This window comes from Watersipora subatra, chromosome 9 (assembly GCF_963576615.1).
Source record: "Watersipora subatra chromosome 9, tzWatSuba1.1, whole genome shotgun sequence".
Taxonomy (NCBI): domain Eukaryota; kingdom Metazoa; phylum Bryozoa; class Gymnolaemata; order Cheilostomatida; family Watersiporidae; genus Watersipora; species Watersipora subatra.
In genome coordinates this window covers 24,736,425-24,757,161 of record NC_088716.1, presented here as the reverse complement: position 1 = coordinate 24,757,161, position 20,737 = coordinate 24,736,425, and the positions used below count along the sequence as shown (strand labels likewise).

General features: G+C 33.5%; 2 protein-coding genes across 2 annotated transcripts; one reads left to right on the top strand and one right to left on the bottom strand.

The window, feature by feature from the left end:
* Positions 1–2,679: 2,679 nt before the first annotated feature.
* LOC137404457 (uncharacterized) lies at positions 2,680–11,588 on the bottom strand. The gene is made up of 6 exons (XM_068090670.1): positions 11,495–11,588; positions 10,914–11,101; positions 5,069–5,162; positions 4,654–4,947; positions 3,392–3,601; positions 2,680–3,233 (listed from the first exon to the last, which is right to left on the bottom strand). The coding sequence occupies exons 3-6, from the start codon at positions 5,127–5,129 to the stop codon at positions 2,986–2,988; spliced, it is 813 nt and encodes a 270-aa protein (XP_067946771.1). The 5' UTR covers positions 5,130–5,162; positions 10,914–11,101; positions 11,495–11,588; the 3' UTR covers positions 2,680–2,985.
* Positions 9,507–12,469, top strand: LOC137404924 (uncharacterized). The gene is made up of 4 exons (XM_068091152.1): positions 9,507–10,226; positions 10,648–11,694; positions 11,801–11,930; positions 12,186–12,469. The coding sequence occupies exons 1-4, from the start codon at positions 9,507–9,509 to the stop codon at positions 12,467–12,469; spliced, it is 2,181 nt and encodes a 726-aa protein (XP_067947253.1).
* Positions 12,470–20,737: the final 8,268 nt, after the last annotated feature.

Below are 20,737 nucleotides of genomic sequence, written 5' to 3'. Positions count from 1 at the left end.
TATTAGAATCAATTTAATTGTTATTCTAAAGAAACTAGTTTTGTTCAAAAGTAATTGTGCTAAGTTTACTTACAAGCTCTGTAAGGAAATATTAAAAAGGCTCATATCAGTTACACCGAGATATGAGTTGATGCATTATCATCTGTTTTTCTATTGACCAATAGGATCTTCTTCCAGAGGCTTTAATGGCTAGTCCACTAGACCTGTTTACTTTCTACAGTCCTTAATCAATGAAGTCATGGCTCCTTATTTCTAACAATTTTGCATTTTATATTATTGATATCCTCACTTCATTGCCCGATAAAGGCTTTTGATCAGACTAAAACAGATTTTAATTAAAAACTTTGCTGCTAAAGAAGTTTATAAATACATGTAGTTCGTGTGCTAGCAAAAAAGTTATTGTTCCATTTTGATGGTTTTTTTCAGTAATTAGTCATTTAATCCTTGCCATAGCAGCAACTGACAAACGGGCAAATGAAATAATGATATTTAAACAGAAAATAAATAGCGCACAGACAGAGATAGTGCACTCAATCATGTAAATACACCTACAATTATTATGGAAGTAAGTGTTATTCAATACTAGACTATGAATAATTCTCTTGGGTCGTAGAATATAGTAATATAAAAATAAATGCTACGGACTAAAATAATAGAAAGTTTATAAAATTCAATCATAGCCTTGTGGCTTCCTTAAACTGATTTGTACTAAAATCAGTTTAACTGTTATTCTAATGAATACAGTTTTCTTCATAAATGACAAAAAGTTTACTTTGCAAGCTTTGTAATACATTTTAGTCATACTAGTCAGAGGTTTTGACTAGTATCTCATTATTAGCAACCAGTGTTATAGATAAGACTAAAATGTGAAAGAATGAAATCCAAACTCACGCAGCACTGCTGGACTTGAAATAAAAATTTAATAAATCATATACCTAACTGTTAACCTTGTATATCCAATACTCCTTCCTAAGAGCGATTCTTCCCTGGTTCGGAACCGCTGACCTAACCAGTCGACACAAACAATCTGTGCAACAACTTAAAGCAAACTTGCTACATACTGTAAAAGCTGATTTGTAAAAATATCATTTGTATCAGTTTTATATTAGTGAAGTGCAATCACTTTTAAACAATTTAAACATTTCCCAAAAATGTCCATTTTTGGGAAATAAGAATTTTTGCAACATATAATGACATGTTCGCTAAATAAGTTGATTAATACAAACTTATACACACGTGCTTCAACTTTGACTAATTGTAATACGTTAATATGTATAACTTTGTACTTGGATATTTGCAACCGAATTTGCCATCATAATTGATGACACTGTGTTAAATTCATTGTGATCATGCTAGCAGAGATGCATGAATTCTGTCAATACAAAATTACCTTACTCTTTTTCCTCAAACATTATGTTGCAAAACAACTAGCCTTTGGAAACAAAAACGTGAGCACAAACGTACCAGTGGAAATTTGTAGAGCATTAATAAATAACTTTTAACGTCATTTCGCTTGGAGAGTTTTTAGAAAAAGTGAGAAACGCATATGTGGTAACAATGAATGGTAGCCTCCAGGGGAATAGTTCGCAATGTTTTGCTTTCAAATACATCATACAAAGTTGATCAGTATATCTGCCGATGGGAATACAATTACACTGAAACAAAAAGACTTAGAAGTTTTTGACTCATGGTTGTTATCAATATCATATTTTGTACAGCACAGGCAAATCTGATTGACCGAATTTTGCATATTGAATTATTCAACCAAGCTTCAATATTTAAGTCTCTGGAGAATCAATGATTGAATTTCATATAAGGTTTTACGCAGAGTGTACCTACCAGGTATTTTGCGTCTCAAGCAAAACTCTGAACTCACTCTATATATACCTACATATATATATAAGTATATATATATATATATATAGGCCTATATATATATAGGCCTATATATATATAGGCCTATATATATATATATATATATATATATATATATATATATATATATATATATATATATATATATATATATGTATATATATACATATAAATATATATAGATATATATAAATATATGTTTATATGTATATATGTATATATAAATATATATACATATATACATATATACACACATGTATATACATATATATATATATATATGTAGATACATAAATATAAGCCGACGGCTAGCCAATCGGTCTCCAATATGGAGAGAGTAGCTTCTGATGTATATATGAACCATTCAAGTTTAGAGCCACGAAAAAAAAACTCGTAAATTCAACAAAGTGAAGCACAAAATACCTAATTCAAATTTTTTATAGAAAGAAAGTTATTCACGGCATGCTGGGGTGCCAGGGTACTAGTTTTTATTATGACAAGTGTTTTGACCATCCATCTGTTCAAAGCCACGGTAAGAAGTTAGCAAGAGGCCACATTTGGTAAGGTTGGCATCCTGACAGATAGAAACTCATGATATGCTGCTTAGCTTCCTAACACACTATTACCTGCGCTAATCGCTTGCCTCAAAGATGATGCAATAATGTTCATATACTTCCTACCACAGATTTACTTGATGACATATCAACACAAAGAGACAATAAACAGACATGGAACTGCAGATAAACAACAAACAATATAGAGATTGTAAAGAAAGAACAAAGTTAAACCAGCTGGTGAATAAAATTGGATGAATATAAGATAAAGTAAATTCAATAGATCTGGTAACCAATAATAGAAAATATGGAGTCTTTTATACTAGTGAGATATGAACAAGCTAATTAATGGGCAAGTTAAACTACAAAAGGCAAATTTAGGTGAACACAAATAATGTATCGCTCATTAATTTGCATAAACAAGAAACTGTAGTAAAAGACACAAAAAGCACACTTGTCAGCATAACTTGCTTTACGATCAATCTACAAGTTTTTGCAAAGGATTCTTCAGTTTTCATATACATGTATTTTAATCAGGCAAGCCAGTTTAAAGTTGCTAGTTTTTGAAGCCATGAACTTCAAACTCATAAATGTTTACAGTCCCATGACCTTTAATTTGAAGTTGAACAAGTTTAGCTTTCATGGGCTGTTGGCAAGTGATGGTGGTAAAAAATTGATGCAGTATACCGGGAAACTGGCCGCAGAGCGAATTAGAACTGACGTCATCAAATATATCATCTTCAACGATAGAGGCAGTTATAGTCACATCTCTCAGTCTCTCATACCAGGATTTCTCCTCACTGTCTGTAAATGTATGCAATACACATACTAACAGAAAATGTAACATTAAGTTTTTGGTTGGAATGACTTTGTCTTCAAACTTCTGACTACTGATTATAACAAGCTAAACTATCTACCATACCAAATTCTAGATAAACTATTCTATTATCTTTGTTAGTTACCTCCACGGTTGAGGATTCTCACTGCCCAGATGCAGTGGATTGTCCCAAGATCAACTCTTAACCATGGGTTCGTTTCTTTCAAGGTGTGAGCAAGTGAGAATAATTCATCATACACAGGTGGCCGGTATATCCCATCAACAGCAAATGATCCATAGAAAGGGGTTTCCTTGCTATCAAACTTTAAAACTGATGACATGGTCACTGGCTTTCCTAAAATTAGGTTTTCGATCATTAGAAACAAATAAACATAGTTATGAACAATCATTTATATATAATAATGTTTAAAATGAGGTGGAGTTATCATATCAACGATCATTATATATTAAATAATATATTAAATATGTTATTTATATAAATATTTTAAATATTTATATAAATAAATTTTAAATTTATACAAATATATTAAATATCATTAAAGCTACCGGCTTTCCTAAAATTAGGCTTTCAATCGTTTGAAACAAAAAAAACAGTTATAAACAATCTTTTATTTCGAATCTTGTTTAAAATGAGCTAAAGTTATCGTATCAACAATTTTTATGTTTAATTTGCATAAATGTTAGACCATGAATTTACCTCTAGCGGTTAGTTACAGCTTGTTTTGCACGGAAACTGTGTAATATAAACTTATGAGCTAAAGTTATCGTATCAACAATTTTTATGTTTAATTTGCGTAAATGTTAGACTATGAACTTACCTCTAACTGTTAGTTACAGCTTGTTTTGTAGGGAAACTGTGTAATATAAACTTTCTTACCTAATATACTATTAGTTCAGCCTAGAGAGTGTTTATTTTAACAATTATTTTTAAAGGTTACATATCTTCTATATGGCCTACCAATTTCTGGCTTATGCACTATTCTTAATTTTACAATTAATTTATTCAATAACTATTTTGGCCGTTTTTTTTCTATAGGTTTTTTGGTTAGCACTGCAGTTTAGAAATAGAAAATAAAAACCAAGGAAATATAAGTTATAACCAAATACATGTTAGTTATCAAAATGGTTACCAATGATCAAATAGGCTTGACAATATACATTTGTATTTCAGAGTCACTTTATAACTTACTCCATAAAAAACTGGCACCAGATCTTGAAATAATGTGTTTTTATTATTCTTATCTTTATTCAATATTTCCCATTTATTGGAGGCTAGTATTTTGCTGCCATTCATAATGCTAAAACCTTTGTAAAACCTTATAAATATCTGGAGTTGTTTTGCATCAAGCGGGTCCAAACATTTCTAAGTTTTTAACCAAATTTTACCTTGAGCAAGATGATGATCAATTGCCATTACATAGATCTTGATGCCATTTTCTCCAACGAGATATTTTTCTTCTTCAAGGTTAAAACAGCCGAACAAACCGCATGACTTGTTAGAGCTTTCGTAGATGAAGCCATAGCATTCCTCTTGTGAAATGCATTGTTCAGCGCATCTGATTTCCCTTGTAGCTATGCTGATGTTGGAAATATCTAGTAGGTTGTCCTTTGGTAAAGCAACTTTGTTGAATAACTTTTCATTGCCATTACCTCTAGCAAGCATGAGCCTTAGGGATATGCCTAAAATTTCAACTGAAGTAACAATACTTTAAAATTGAGGATAGATTTAGCATCAAGTGTTCTTGCCAACCTCTATACTAAATACATTCAGTTACACTCATGTACCTAATCCTGTACTTACCTAGTAGCAGTTTTATTTTCCCTTCCATGGTGCAAACAAATCTGGTCTCTTTACACACCATCCAGCATATTTATTGCTCTGTTAACAAAAGAGCCTGTATTAAATATTGATTTTTACTTAAAGTAGTAAATGATTGGATGATGAGTTTTATGAAGAACAAAAAGAAACCTATTTCCAACTGATGCTAAGATAGAAACAAAGAAATCTTTTCATTTTCTACAAATATACTCTAAGGTGAGACTTCTAAACTGTAACCTATTCTCTACATCAACCAACTTCACATCTAATTACTTGGTTAAAAATGAGTTATCATAGCTAAGAAAAGATTAATTTAAAAAATTGTATGCCTACATTCCAGAAAAAACTAAAAAGTGTCTCTAATACTATCATATTAAAAAGATGAAGCGTTTTAAGTGTGGTGTCAGGTATTTTTCAAGTAGCTTTAAATAAAAATTTATTTCACTGGCTTAATATTTCTTACAGAGGCAGCAACCTATAGTTTTATGATGTTTCTCTAGTGCTGTTTTATTTGTTCTATTGACAGCAATAGTTAGGCGAAAATGACCAATATTCAAGAAGACAGTTTCATGTTATCGTTATTTAGTCTAGGACAGGCAAACCACATGAAATTGTGCAAATACATATTTTTTTCTGTTCTTCTGTTCAAAATACAATCATAATTCTCTAATTGGAAATACACATAAATTTTACTGAAGCTGAATTGTTCTAATTGTAACAGCCAGCTTAGCACAGTACATAGCAAAGTATTTACTAGAATACAAACCAACATAATGTACACAACACCTCTTGTATGTTTACAAAACAGGTGAAAATCCATAAATATTCCAGATTTTAGTTACACTCATATGACAGTGATTTTTCAATGTAACCTTTTTCTCTGTTTCCAGATCACTAACTATAACTTAGAACGTTAAAGTAATACCCAATCTAACTCTAAAAATAATAGTCATACTGTGACATGTATTAATCATCTGATTTACACGTCTGTTTCTAGCTCTCATGTTTAAACCAAAAATAAAAGACAGAGTATAAAGTATCACTGTATATTTTAAGTAAAGTAAGATAATAATGTATTACTTTATGAATAAGCCTTTTTACTAGTTATACCGTTTTATTAGCTTAATAAGCTCATAGCAAAATAATACTGCCATCATACAATTTTACTGGCAAGAAAATGACATGCTTCATTTCTATATTGCTAAGTGTAAGTATCTTATCCTGGTATATCTTATCCTGCGATGTAACATGTCACAAAGTGTGTGTCAAGTATGTTTGTGTTGAAAAACATTTCTACTATTATAGTGTTCATTAGTTAATTTGGCCACTTTTTTGTTTTAAATATATATTGAAATTTATCATACTTAGAAGTAAAACCACAGTGCTCCACATAGATTGGAGCAGTATAACTTAGTACATGATTAGATAGTTTACTTATCTTTTGTGAACTGCAATCAGTCGTAAGTCAATGACGTTTGAATATATATAGTGTATATATATATAGTGTATATATAGTGTATATATAGTGTATATATATAGTGTATATATATAGTGTATATATATAGTGTATATATAGTGTATATATATAGTGTGTATATATATATATATGTATATATGTATATATATATATATATATATATATATATATATTTATATATATATACGTCATAGCCTCACGCAACATATATATAAATATTGATGTAAATATAAATACCTATATATATGTATGCATGTGTATATACATATTTTGGTATGTATTTTATATATGTATGTACGTATATAATTATATGGACATTATTATTAAGTTATACCTACTTTCTACACATTTTTTATTGTTGGAGTTGTAGTTTCTTGTACAAATCTGTTAATATAAACTATTACCAGCCATAAAATCTTAATTAGCGCCAGACCTTCTGTCTTAAATTTGACTTAGCAAAGTTAGCACTTTCTGTAACAGGTTTAAATATTTGGGTATAATAAATTAAGTACTAATTAATTAGTTTGAATGGTGATTTTTCAGAAAGGCACTGAAAACACATAATGCCGAATTATAATAGAATTTTTTGTTTTCGCTTAAAACAATAACTTTCCTATCTTATCTGTAGCGATCATTGCTGTAGCTATGCTTTGTATTTCTAGTGTCTTCATTGAGCTGTCAAATATCAACTAACAAAAAGAGGTAGTGACTTCCCAATTAACTTCAAATCTGTTGTAACCAACAAATTCTTCAGTTTAAGACTCAATGTTCCAGTAAGGATTTTACGTAAACATACAAATTTAACTAATCCAGCTGTTAAAGCTTGGTTGTTTGGTAGTGAATTTACCATGGATCAGACAGCTTAAAAAGGGTGTTAAAACACTAACTTGATGGTAGCAAATTTAATATTCTTGAAATGTAATCTTGGTATTTGTTGAGCTAGTAAAACTTAGATTTGTGCCTAGTAATTTTACAGTATATTGGGCATGCATATAGGTACTAGTTTAATTTCAGTTTATCTGGTGTGATGCTTATATCTTTGATACGTAAAATCTACTAAGCTGAGAAGAGTTTGAAAACCTTTTTAGGAAAATACCTTTATCACAATCTATTTAGTCATGTTTATAGTTTTAAACTCTCGTTTTGTGTATAAATTATTTAAAATGTTTATCACTTGTAACTAGATCATACATAAGAAAATAATCTGAAAATAATACATGGTTTTTGATGATTCTACGCATTTAATTACTGTAGATATTTCCTAAGCTGCAAACAGCATGGGTTTTACCAAACCATTAATTCTTGTTGGCTTATCCAAGAATAATGGGAGTTTTTTTACCACCACCAAATTTATATAGTCTAGGTTAATAACACAAGTCGTGGCATTGCTAGTAACACTTAAATCGCAGTTGAATTTTTGACTTGAAGAGATTTGTTCAAATTTTAACTATACTCACAAACATTTCTTGCTGTTGGTTATCTTTAAATATAAAATACCTTCAATTTATATCAATGTGCTCTGAGACAGTTAAGTTCAGTTAAAGTGTATAATAGTAGTAACTTTAGTTGTACATGGAGCTTTCCCAAAAGTATATACAACATATTTATACAACATAAACTTTCCAAAAATCCTGTGAAATTGTTTAGTTTTGGTGAGAAACTTTTTTCAAAATAGGTTGAATTAAAGAGATAAAAATTGTAAACTTCCACTGTCTCAAGTTACCATAATATTAGGTAAACCTCATCATATTGCTATATAGCTCAATCTCACCCATAGTAGTTAGTCGCTCAAGTCAATGTCCACTTTTTAAAGGTAAAAATTAAACATATCCAGACTCATTCAAACTTAAAATGCTTTCTGCAGCTAAGTCCATCTTTGGTTGTCAAGCTTTTTTGCCACTATATTCTGACATGTCTAAACAAAGTCACAGAGACATTGTTTGTGTAACAAAACTTTTAAAACAAGCACCGCCTCTGTTTGCAGTCAGCTTAGGAGAGATCACGCTCAATTTTTAAAGATTTGCTTACCTTACATTACATTACAGACTTGCTAACACACCTGTTAACACTTACTGAAACCTGCAAGGTTATTTTAGCTTCTAATTTGTGAAATGGAACAGTTGGCTACAAAAAGATAACTATGCAATTGATGAATTGCCCCAGCTATGAATACATAGTATTAATTAATATAGTGAGTTCATGAGTATTTTTAAATCGACAAATATTGTAGTTTTTGTAATAATATAACCCTGTTTTAATCATTTCACTGCCGTTCATGTACAAATTTAGCTATTGGTCTACTGCAAGCTGTTTTACTGAAAAATGCCAATTCTGCTTCATGATATGCATACAATTTTTTTCCACTTCAAACTTTGTCTAGAACATTTTTGTTATATAATCTATTTTGCCAACATGGTAAATACATTGTAATAGTTTTGTGCAAAAAATTCAATGTATCTATACTTGGTGCATTGCTAACGCTATGTGAAGCAACGATCGATACGAAGCTAAAACGATCCTGTACAATGTTCCTTACTCTTACAAAACTAATCATTTCACCATCATCAGAGGCAGTGCTGCTACTTTAATTGTCTATGTGATCACAAAAATCTGAATTTGAATCGACTATAATGTCATCAACATAAGTAACTCAATTTTTTAACTCGGGAGGTACTTACGAACTTACTTTTCTAACTCGGGAGGTACTTACTGTTACATATTAGCTGTGCAGTCACGCTTTCTTTTAGCTGTGCTATAATCCCATAATTATCTAATGACCCATCGCTATGGGCTTGCTAACTAAGTCAGTTCCCTTATGTGTTTCTTAAATATTATAGCTGGGTTTTCTGTAATACAAGACTTTTCGTGATAATACAATACAACAACTGGTGTTAGAAACAAACATTGTGGACTCACAGTCAGCAATTTCTCTATTGTCTTGCTATGGATCCTAACATAAAAGCTTTGATCGATGCTATGCAGAAACAGCAACCACAGTTCCAGCAACAAAACGCTGATCTACAGAAGCAGTTTATCTCCTTGTTTGAAGCTACCCAGAGTGATAGTGCTGCACCAATACCAGTAGCTGTCGCTATACCCAAGTTTGAAGCATACGACAAGAGTAAAGAAAAATGGAACCAGTACCTTCAACGTTTTAATCAGCACATTAATGTGTATTGGGTGGTAGATGACAGTCAGAAACAAGCACACTTACTATCTTGGGTAGGAGCTGAGACATACGACTTGTTGTCAAACTTAATTGGCGCAGAGGATATTACAAGCAAGTCATTTACTGAGTTGTCGGAGAAACTTAATGAACACTTTGCAGATACCATACATGTTCAGGCATCAAGATTTGAATTTTCTCAATGTAAGATGAAGACTGATCCGTCCTATGTTGATTGGGCTGCAGAACTTTGTGGACTCGCACGGCACTGTGCTTTCACATGCAAAAGCACAGGCTGTGGCACTAGTTATGTTAATGAACAAATTCGTGACTTAACCATTGAAGAGATGCCACATGGTGATGTAAGTCGCCAGTGTCTACTTGATGCTGATCCCTCTCTTAATGATGTTCTTAAGAATGCTGCAGCATTCATCAAGACAACAGAGACCGATAAAATTCTCAAGAGGGAGACAACTTCTCCAGCTATTGAAAACACAGTAAACAAAATGTCAGGTCAGTACAAGCAAAGATCACGCCGAGGTCAACAAACCGATGGAAAGCAACAAGCTAATGCAGAGAACACAGCTATGTTGAAGTCTTGCCCTAGCTGTTACATTAAAGATGACAGAAAAATTTTTTCCTGCAGAGCGTTTGTCTGCAAGTAATGTGAGGTCAAAGGTCACATTGAGGCTGTCTGTATGGCTAAGACAGCAACACAAAGTCAGGCAGAACAGTCTGCTAGGACAGTTGAAAACTTTGTGTTAAGTGTGCTCACTGATGCAAGTGAACTTTATCATTCAGTACATGCAGTTTCAGATAATCTTTTCCAACGAGTCAATAGAAAGGTTTGGATCGCAACTGTTGTCAATGGTCATGATTAAATGTTTCAATGGGACACAGCGGCTACTTGCTATATAGTTGATTTGCAAGGCTACCAAAGTATTGGGTCACCCCCCCCCATTACCTGTCAGTACTCATCTTAAAGCGTATAGGCAGAGTGAGTTACAGATTAAAGGATATTGTTCAGTTAGTGTCAAGGTAGGAGATGTGGAAGAACAAAATCTCAAACTTATTGTTGTAAACACAACACAAGGTTCAAACCTTTTTGGTCTAGATTTGAGTGACAAACTTGATCTCTCACAGCAGGGACTAGCTATATTGACACAGGGTAGTTGTGATGTTACCTGTACCGTCACAGGAAATAACCCTATTGGATTAAGGAACAAAATCGCTGCACTCTTCTCTAAGTACTCTGATGTCTTTAAGGCAGGCCTTGGTGGATGTAAAAAGCTAAAAGTACCAGTACGCTTGAAACCAGGAAGCACACCAAGCTTTTCTAAACCTCGTGTAGTGCCATTCTCTAGATGCCAAGCTGTAAAAGAAGCGCTGGATCGATTAGTTAAAGCTGGTGTTCTGGAAAATGTGGAATTTAGTGATTATGCTGCTCCAATAGTAGCAGTTTCCAAACCAAATGAAAGAGTGCGTATATGTGGTGATTTCAGGATGTTGAACCAAGAAATATCAATCGATCAACACCCATTACCAAGCCATGAGGAGTTGCTAGAGAAGTTGAGAGGCGGGGTACACTTTTCCAAGATAGACCTGGCAGATGCCTACTTGCAACTAGAGCTAGATGATAATGCAAAGAAGTTGTGTGTCATCAACACTCAATGTGGTTTGTTTTGTTACAACAGAATGTGTTTTGGATTGGCATCAAGCCAAGCACAGTTTCTGCAATGCATGGACTCAATGATTGCTCACTTACCTGGAGTTGCAGCATACTTGGATGATCTGATTGTCACTGATAGCAGTAAGAGTGAACACTGGTGCAATCTCGACAAACTTTTAGCTAGACTACAGGAGTATGGGCTCCATATACAGAGAGAGAAATGCGAGTTCTTTAAGAACGCTGTTGATTACCTAGGTCACATAATAGACAAGAACGGCAAGACTCCCTCGACCTCTGCAATAAGGCTATTGAACGGCTTCCACGACCACAGAACTTATAACATCCATAAGCATTTTTGGGCAAGATTAACTACTATGGTTCATACATTGCTGACCTGTCTAGCAAAGCAGCCCCCTCTACAAGTTTATTCGTGAAAATGTCGAGTTTGACTGGACTGACGAGTGTGACAAGGCCTTTCATGTTCTTAAAGAAAGTGTCATCAAGGCTACCGAGCTTACCAATTTTGACCAGAGTAGACCGCTGGTTCTAGCAACAGACGCGTCTAACTATGGAATTGGGGCAGTACTCCTACAAAAGGAAAATTGAGCTGAAAAACCACTAGCATATGCGTCAAAGACATTGAGCGTGCACCATAAGAATCACTCACAGATAGAGAAAGAAGCGCTTTCTATCATCTATGGAGTGATTAAGTTTAGACAGTATCTATATTGGAGACGTTTTACGCTCATTAATGATCATAAACCCCTGGTTGCTATGTTTTCACCAGAAAAGAATATCCCTGTTTTAACAGCTCAGCGACTACAGAGATGGGCCCTCACACTGATGGCTTATCAGTATGACATCGGGTACAAACCTGCAGCACAGCATGGCAATGCAGATGGCTTGTCCAGGTTACCTATAGGAGCTGACCCGAAGTTTTACCACGATGAAGAGAAGGAGAGCATTGAGGTCTCACACACTATACAACAGAAGCTCAATCATGGTCCCCTTGACGATGAGGCTGTTAAACAAGAAACCATGGAAGACACGTCACTACCGATAGTGAAATAGTGGATACTAAATGGCCTTTGGCTAATAAGCTTACAGCTAGCTATGAACATTTGCGGCCATATTTGAATATGAGGGAGTCACTTTTTGTTCATGGGGAAGCTGTGCTTTTGCAACGTAATGACACCACCAGATTTGTCAATCCACAGGCTCTGAGGAGGAAAGTGTTAGACTTGCTGCATACATCACACTGTGGTGTAGAAAAAGTAAAACAGCTTACTCGTCGATACGCATAGTGGCCTAGCATCAATGCAGACATAGAACAGCTAATCAAAGCTTTGAACCTCGCCGAATCTGTGCTAATGACCCAGCCAAGACTTACCAATGTTGGCCGTTTACCCATCTACCATGGAAACGAAGTCATTTGGATTATGCAGGACCTTTTAAAGGTCAGATGCGGTTGGTTTGTGTGGATGCAATTTCCCGATATTCGAACGTTGCTATGCTAGATGTAAGAAAAACTACTTGTAAGGACACAATTGACACGCTACGACAGATCTTTGTACATGAAGGTTTTCCTTAGACTATTGTTACGAATAACAGCCTACAATTTGTGTCAAAAGAATTTTACCAGTTCTGCACCATGTACCATTTTACCAGTTCTGCAGACCGTGTATGGAGACGACATGCCAATTAGCTACAAGCTAGACTTCAAGTTAATGATACATCGACTAATGACAATATCATTACAGCTTCAAAGGATTTTAACATCCAATCTGCCCAATCTGTACCTGATGAGAGGCCAGTACAAAGTCCCAGATATCCTACTCGTAATACAAGATGACCTGATTACTTTGACAGATCTAAGTTCTAGCAAGGTGATGACTAACCATAAACTCAGAATAGTGAGAGAGATGTGTTACATATTAGCTGTGCAGTCACGCTTTCTTTTAGCTGTGCTATAATCCCATAGTTGTCTAATGACCCACAGCTATGGGCTTGCTAACTAAGTCAGTTCCTTTATGTGTTTCTTACATGTTAGCTGTGTTTTCTGTAATACAAGACTTTTCGTGATAATACAATACAACAATTACGAACTTACTTTTCTAACTCGGAAGGTACTTACAAACTTACTTTTCTAACTCAGGAGGTACTTACGAACTTACTTTTTTAACTCGGGAGGTACTTACAAAACCCATAAAAACACTAAATAGTTCAAACTTCAGAAAGGAAAAACATTTGTTTCAAGTTGTAGTAGTAGTATGTATTTTTAACTATTTTACAGAACTTTAACTTTTTCCTCGCAAATCTTGATTGCCAAGGGTTTACTGACTTTGTTTTCACTATAAATTTTAATAAACCTCATTAAAACATTTTCAATCAAATTTGACAATAAATCTCAAGCGGCGCTTTTCTTGAAAACACCCTTTTACATATTTGTCCATTTAATGGCCATCAAACCGAAAAATAAATTTTATTATTGCGCATGTATCTTTGGAGTGAAATGGCTTGACCTTTTACAAGTAGTGGGAAAAGCAGAGACAAGACAAAAACGTATCAGTAATAAATATGATACTGTATACTTGAAAATAAATTTAATACATAATGAAGCGGGATTTTGTTAGCACGCGAAGCAAAGCTGTCTGATTCTTTACTCTCTGTTCAAAAGAATCACAACTTCAACTTTACTAGTGGTTTTAAAGGAATAATAATATCATTTTTCATGGGAAAAATGCTGAGCCGAAAGAAACTAGTCATCACATCTCTTTCAGACATTGTGAGAGTGTTTTTGGCAAACAGAATTTTGGCATCTTTGTTAATTCAAAATAATAAGTGCAATGCCTGCCAAATTTATTTTTGAGCCAGACTTTTATTGAATTTATAAGGCAAAAATGATTTGTTTGGCAAATACGAAAACCATCAGGTTCCGCTTCGTACGACAAAATAATTGTATAACAGGGTCATCCTAACCCAAGGGCACAGCATACTTGAATTTTTCTCATTGTGAAACACGTTAAGTTGAAGATATTATTATGTGTTTCCAAATTTAGCGAGTCAATGAGATTAGACTTACACAATTAGACTTAGTTTGTACCCTAGTTTTTGGGTACAAACTTAATTCAAGTTGTTTTGATCCTAATTGAGGTCTTATTATTTAGTTAATGCTACTGAATCTTCCAAGGAGGCTCTATAGGACCACAGGATTAAATCATCACTGGGAAAAGAGCCATGTACAAAAGTGCAAATTGTCCACCCCTAACCAGGGGGAATTCAACGTGAATATTTACATGTATACTTTATTTAGTCATTTTAAAGTTTTTAGTAAAATAGTACCTTAGCAGTCTGGTGTGTCATGAGAGAATATCAGGGGTATCAACAAAGTGCCGATAAAAACTTTTTGCGATGCACTGGAAGATGGTTAATTGATGGAGGTTTTAGGATTTCAGTCTACAAAGCCACATATTATGAGCTTGACTCTGGCAAAAAGCAATGCTTCATCGCGATTCCCAACCCTGGCTTTGAGTAGATAAATAAACACTGTTCTAACTACAGTAAAAGTTACGAATCTGTCAGTGAGTTTACTGTAGTCATTGCTGAGTCTTTGTAAAGTTTCACTGCTTCTAGAAGTTAGCTGATTTGCTTACAGCTTTTATTAGTGCATTGGTTTGTTGTCTGAACCCTAACACACAACCATGGTAAAGTAAATATTTTAATTCAATTACTAGTGGGTGTCATGTGTTAACATTCATTTTTGCTGATCTATTATAAAGTTTTAAACTGATAAAGACAGCAGAATGGTGAGTGGGTGGTGATACGATGTATTTTGTTAACTAATATCTATCATAAAGATTGAGCTTCTATGTATTAATCTTTCTAAACCTGAATGTTATTTAAAACATTAAGAGATATTTTTAGTATCTTTAACAGCAGCTGACTAATTGTGAATCACATTTGTATGTATGGCTACTGATGTTTTTTTAAATGAAAAGGAGTTGCATTTAGCTTAGATTTTGTAAATATTTGCATGGATAAATGGAAGAAAATGTGAGATTGCCTAATCAAAATAAATTAATCCTTTGTTTGTTCCTGCATTGTTTACTTAGTTAACATATTTGATGGCTGAAGTACTTTTTGGTTAGTAAACAGATGCTCGTAATTTTTAAAGTTGAGTTTTCAAAGTTTTTAAAGATTTAAACGAACCAAAGTTTTAGCTACATTAATTTTAGAAAAAAACCATAAACCTAAGATATAAACTTGTAAAATCAGATATAAACAGGTACCATAAGTTTCACACAAATATGACAAAATAATATCCGATTAAAACAGCATGTTCACACAGATAAAATAAGATGCAACCAGATGAGACTTGTAGTATCAGATGCAGGCAAACACAGACAGATAACATCAGAGATAAACATATACAAAGAGACAACTTAGGAAACTAATACAAACAGGTAGCATCAAAAAACTGACATGCTATGTGATTGGTATGATTTTATTACTTGAATGATTGAAGTTGTTGAACTATTTGATACAATATTTTTCAAGTTTAGCTTTCTCAGCATACCAGATCTTCACTCATTTTTGGAATTGTTTTTTTAATGAAAGCAAGTTTTTTGTTAAATGGCAGTCAAGCTGAAAGAACTAGCTTGTTGCTGATTTCTGACTGAAGACATGATTTTGCAAACCTCCCATATCCAGGCCTTTTATAATTAGACATAATCTTAAAGCCATAAGAGCTGTTTCAAACATATAGACAAATATGTGGACTACTGAGTGTAGTTATTGTTATTATTGCCAGTCTACTGTGAGAGATTGTCATGAGTAGCCTACATATGCATGATCATCTCCTGAAGTGGTAAGGTGGGTAAGTCATGTAGGGGTACAATGTTTGCCTTTTAATCTGATGCACTGTGTATGATTCCTGTGGAAGGCAATTTTTTAACGCTCTCAATATAATTTTGGACAGACAGACTGACCCTGATCTTATTATAGTAATGATTTGTTAGAGTAGCTTGTTTAGCTAGTCTTCGCTCATCTACTCAGCTATAATAATTGCTTTATTTGTCTAATGCCGGTAAGAAAGGGTAAGCAAAGTCAGGTAATTCATTCAATACAGCTCAGCATTGTGGGCTTTATAAGCTTTGGTTTTTTTTGTCTTAAAGCGGTCAGTTCATCATTTATTTTGTTTAGTATAGTTCAAACATTTTTTACTGGTAAATGGCATTCTAACTATATTTCACTTGACGCTCTGTCCTAAAGTTTTTTGCACATGAAAACGTTAGAGAATTTAGGCAAATTTTGATTTCATTTTGGTCAAAAGTAGCCATTGATGGTAAGTGAAAACTGTTTATTATGCTCAGTGTTGATATGGCAAACACTAATAGAATACTGTAAGTTTAATTTTATAATTATTATTAAATAACAAATCAGTTATCATTAATTTAAAAAGCTTCTATAAATGCGGTACAGAACAAAATTTAAAATATTTCGGTCATCTCATGTTTGAGATAGTAGTCTTTTTATCTTTTGTCTAAAGCTGTCAAAATATATGATATGGTTACTAATAGCTATAGCATCAAGTTGAATAAACTTACCATACTCATAAATACCATATAAATACCATATTTTCTTCCAGTTTTAAGAGCCAACAATAATCTTCTTTGATGTCATCTTTCTTTATGATAATATTGACTTTTATTATTTAATTCAAGCCACCGACTTTCTGATGTTAATACTGACATGCACATTAGAATATTTTACTTTGGGTAAAAAAACCATCTTTTTTATAATTATATCAACCGAACTACCTATTAGCAGTGTAACTAATATTCTGTTAAATGCTAGTCTATCGCTGCATTTCTTTCATGTATGTTTACTACTAGTGAATAGCGTTGTAGATAAATGACCGATACAAGTGCTTTGTTATTGGACTTTTTTGTAAATAAGCTAGTAAACGGTACAAAGGTTAGTTATTACCAATAATTGGAACACCAGAATTGCTTCAGAGCTTCAAGCTTATCTTCAGTCAAGTAAGAGTATGATAGTAGCTTGTTTTGAGCACGAAAAAATCTTTTACAAAAATCTTTTACTCCAGATTCATTAGGAAGCTTTGCTTCAGTCTTCGTAGTGCAATCTGAGGTAAAATTACTCAGTTCTATTTTCTCAAGGTACTTTTTTGGGGTTGATTTATGCTTCTTTGAATATAGCCATTCGGACTCTACAGTTTTTGACTCATGAAGTTTTGTATTCAAATTTTTTGCTGTTGCAAGCATTTAAAATGAAAGTTGTTATTGTCAATAAACTAAGATTTCAAATATCTCAACCATTTATGTTTTGGTGTTTACAATTCACAGCTCATCATTTGCTTTATATATAATTGTTTTTTTTAAATGTACTGTTTTTCTTTTTTGTGGTAAAACTTTAATAAAATGTTTATTAAGTAGAATGTTCCCCAGTGTTTTTTACAGCTAAAAAAGCACCCCAGTAAGATTTTGTGTTCAGAGCTTCTTCTTTCAGTTCTTTTGTCAACTGATGAAATTTTCTGTAGCATTGTGGAAAATTCATCAACTGTTCTAGAATATTTTGCGTAACTACATGTGGCCTGCTAGACCTGCTGTACGACAGCTAGACCAAGTTCCAATAATAAAAAGCTTTTCAAACACAAAGCTTTGCTGCTTTTTTAGTTTTATTTGACAGTAGCTTAAGTAGACATCTGCTTTAGAAAATACCTGTTTTTTGTTGTTTTTATACCAATAGTGGCTAAAGGTAAGTACTATGGACAGGCTTATTTTAAATTTTTGAAGTGCACACATAGTGTTGTTTTAACTTTCATATTGGTTGCTAAAATGCCTCATTTTTCTACTTTTCAACCTTGTTAGTCATAAAAAAGCTTTACATATGATTAAGCTCTTATGTTGGCAATATTTCAGCTGCTTTTCTTAACTCCATGTCCACTTGAGCAGCTTGAGTAGCTTGAGGACACACCTGTTTCTCCTTCTCCTTCTTCTGTTTTATAGTCATATCAGTATTGTTTAAGAGTACATTTGATTATGTTTTGTTTTATTCAAATGTTGGAAGTGCCTGTAGATTGTCATCACTTAGAAATTTTGGTTTTTCATAAACTCTTTACGTCGTAGAAAGATTTTACATATGATCAAGTTTAGCTGTTGCCAAGATTTTGAGTGGTATGTTATGTTCTGTTAGTTATAACTTGCGCGGATTGCCCTAGGTGTCAATACCATTTTATAATGCTTTTAAAACACATAGATTTAAGAAAGTGAAAAAGGTATACAGGTTTGCTACTTTCAGATTACTCAACAGTAACACTACCATATATTTAACAATGCAAGTTGTTAAACTCTCGTCAAAGTCAAATCAGTATGTCAAAGTCAAGTCAGTAGTTTTCTAACAAAATGTTATTAATTCCCTCTGAAAGATTTTAGACACTGAATTAATACCAATGGTAGCCTCTTACAGGGGTATCTCCCAATTGGAGTTATGAATGTAGTTAGTCTCTGTGATTCTGGATGCAACCTCATTTCCAATATCAGCAATATTCTATTCTAACAGCCTTAATAAGGTTTGTAAAATCAATACAGACTCTGAGCTTCCCATTCTTCTTTGGAACCACTATACATGCAGTGGGCCACTGCTTTGGCTTCTCAATTTTTTCTATAACCCCTAGTTTCTCAATTCGCCGTTACTTCACTTTTAATGGCTCATTTCTAGCAGCCTCTATTCTCCTGAAAGTTATTTGAACGAATGGACTTACTTCCTTTTCTATCGACAGTGACTTGGGAATTCATTGATCCTAATCCTTGAAACAACTTTTTTCATTATGTTCTCTAGTCATGCTTCTTTTTCATTTCTACAGCTCTTACAAACTGTATCAAACCAAGCTTTAAATAGTTTGCTTACCCAGCAAAGGTAAGTATTAAATTATCTACAAAATATACAGTTTCTCGCATATATTTTGTTTCAGTAAATAATTTTACTACTGCCTTGCCCGCTACTTTTAGCTCATGATTTCTAGCTTCCTGAAATATTTTCTGTGAGTGTTGGGCTTTGTCCATAATTTTTATTAACTTAAACTGAATGGCAGTGACTGCGGCGCCAGTGCCTACTTTAAATGTTATAGCGTGTGAATTGACTTCCAAGTCAACCATCCACGTTTACCAACTTGCCTTTTACAAGAGCTCGCGATAGAACATCTATTATACTAGCACTAATTTTTTTACTAACAGAGTAGCCGTATGCCATAATTATAGTTTTAAAATCTTTGTACTCTGATATGTACTTTTGTTAGCTCCCTAGCATACAAAACAGTTAATAGTGGCTTATGATCTGTCTCTACTGAGAAGTGCATGATAGCTACACTGTATATATAAGTTAAAGTTATCACAAGCCCATGCTATCACAAACGCCTTTTTCTCTATTTGAGTGTAAGTTGTTTCAGCAGATGTCAATTTATCCCTTTCTAGTATGAATTACTTTCTAGTTAACCAAACCACTAAGAAATTGGATTTTACAATCAGCTTTAAGACTAGTTTTTTCTGATATAAGCAAATTTTGAACTGCTCAATGACATCAATTCTTTTTTACCGTGTCCAGATATGTGTACACAATGCATCCATTCACCAATTCACATTGTCTACGCATGTGGATGTAGAACTAATTACAGAAAAAATATGTTGTTTAGGCTGTCATAATATGAATATTTTACAAGATCTATCACATATACATGTATGACATATATATTATGAGATATATTTGTATCACTAAGCCGGCATATATTTTGCAAACATTACCAAATTGCGAATGAACTTTGACAACCTCAAATCATGAGGAGATGCAGCAATAGTCTTGATATGCAGACGAGTGTCTGATCAACGAGTTACAGATGATAGTCAGCAAGGCACTCCGGACAGAGGTAGACTTGGCAGACACCACACATATATCTGCGCCGCTTTGTGCAAACCATGCTTCTGCATCATGAAGAATTGGTCTGCACGTTTTTTTCTAAAAAACGGTCAAGCGACAGATTCCTTTGGATGATAGATGGAGGTTGTAGCCGAGACAATTTAGCAGGAGGTACTGCTTGAACAGATGCTGGTCGACCTCTGCCTTTCTTGCTTTCCAATAATAAACATTTACCAATTAGGGCTGTTGCAATGCTGCTTCGAAAAGCCAGCAGATCAAGGGAAGAGCCTTCTTCAAGCCATCTGTAAATGACCCAGCTGTTTGAAATGGCAAGATTCAAGAAATAAAAAAAGATCCGTAGGCACCATTTCTTCTGCTTCACGTTGGGGCAATAACAAGAAACAAGGA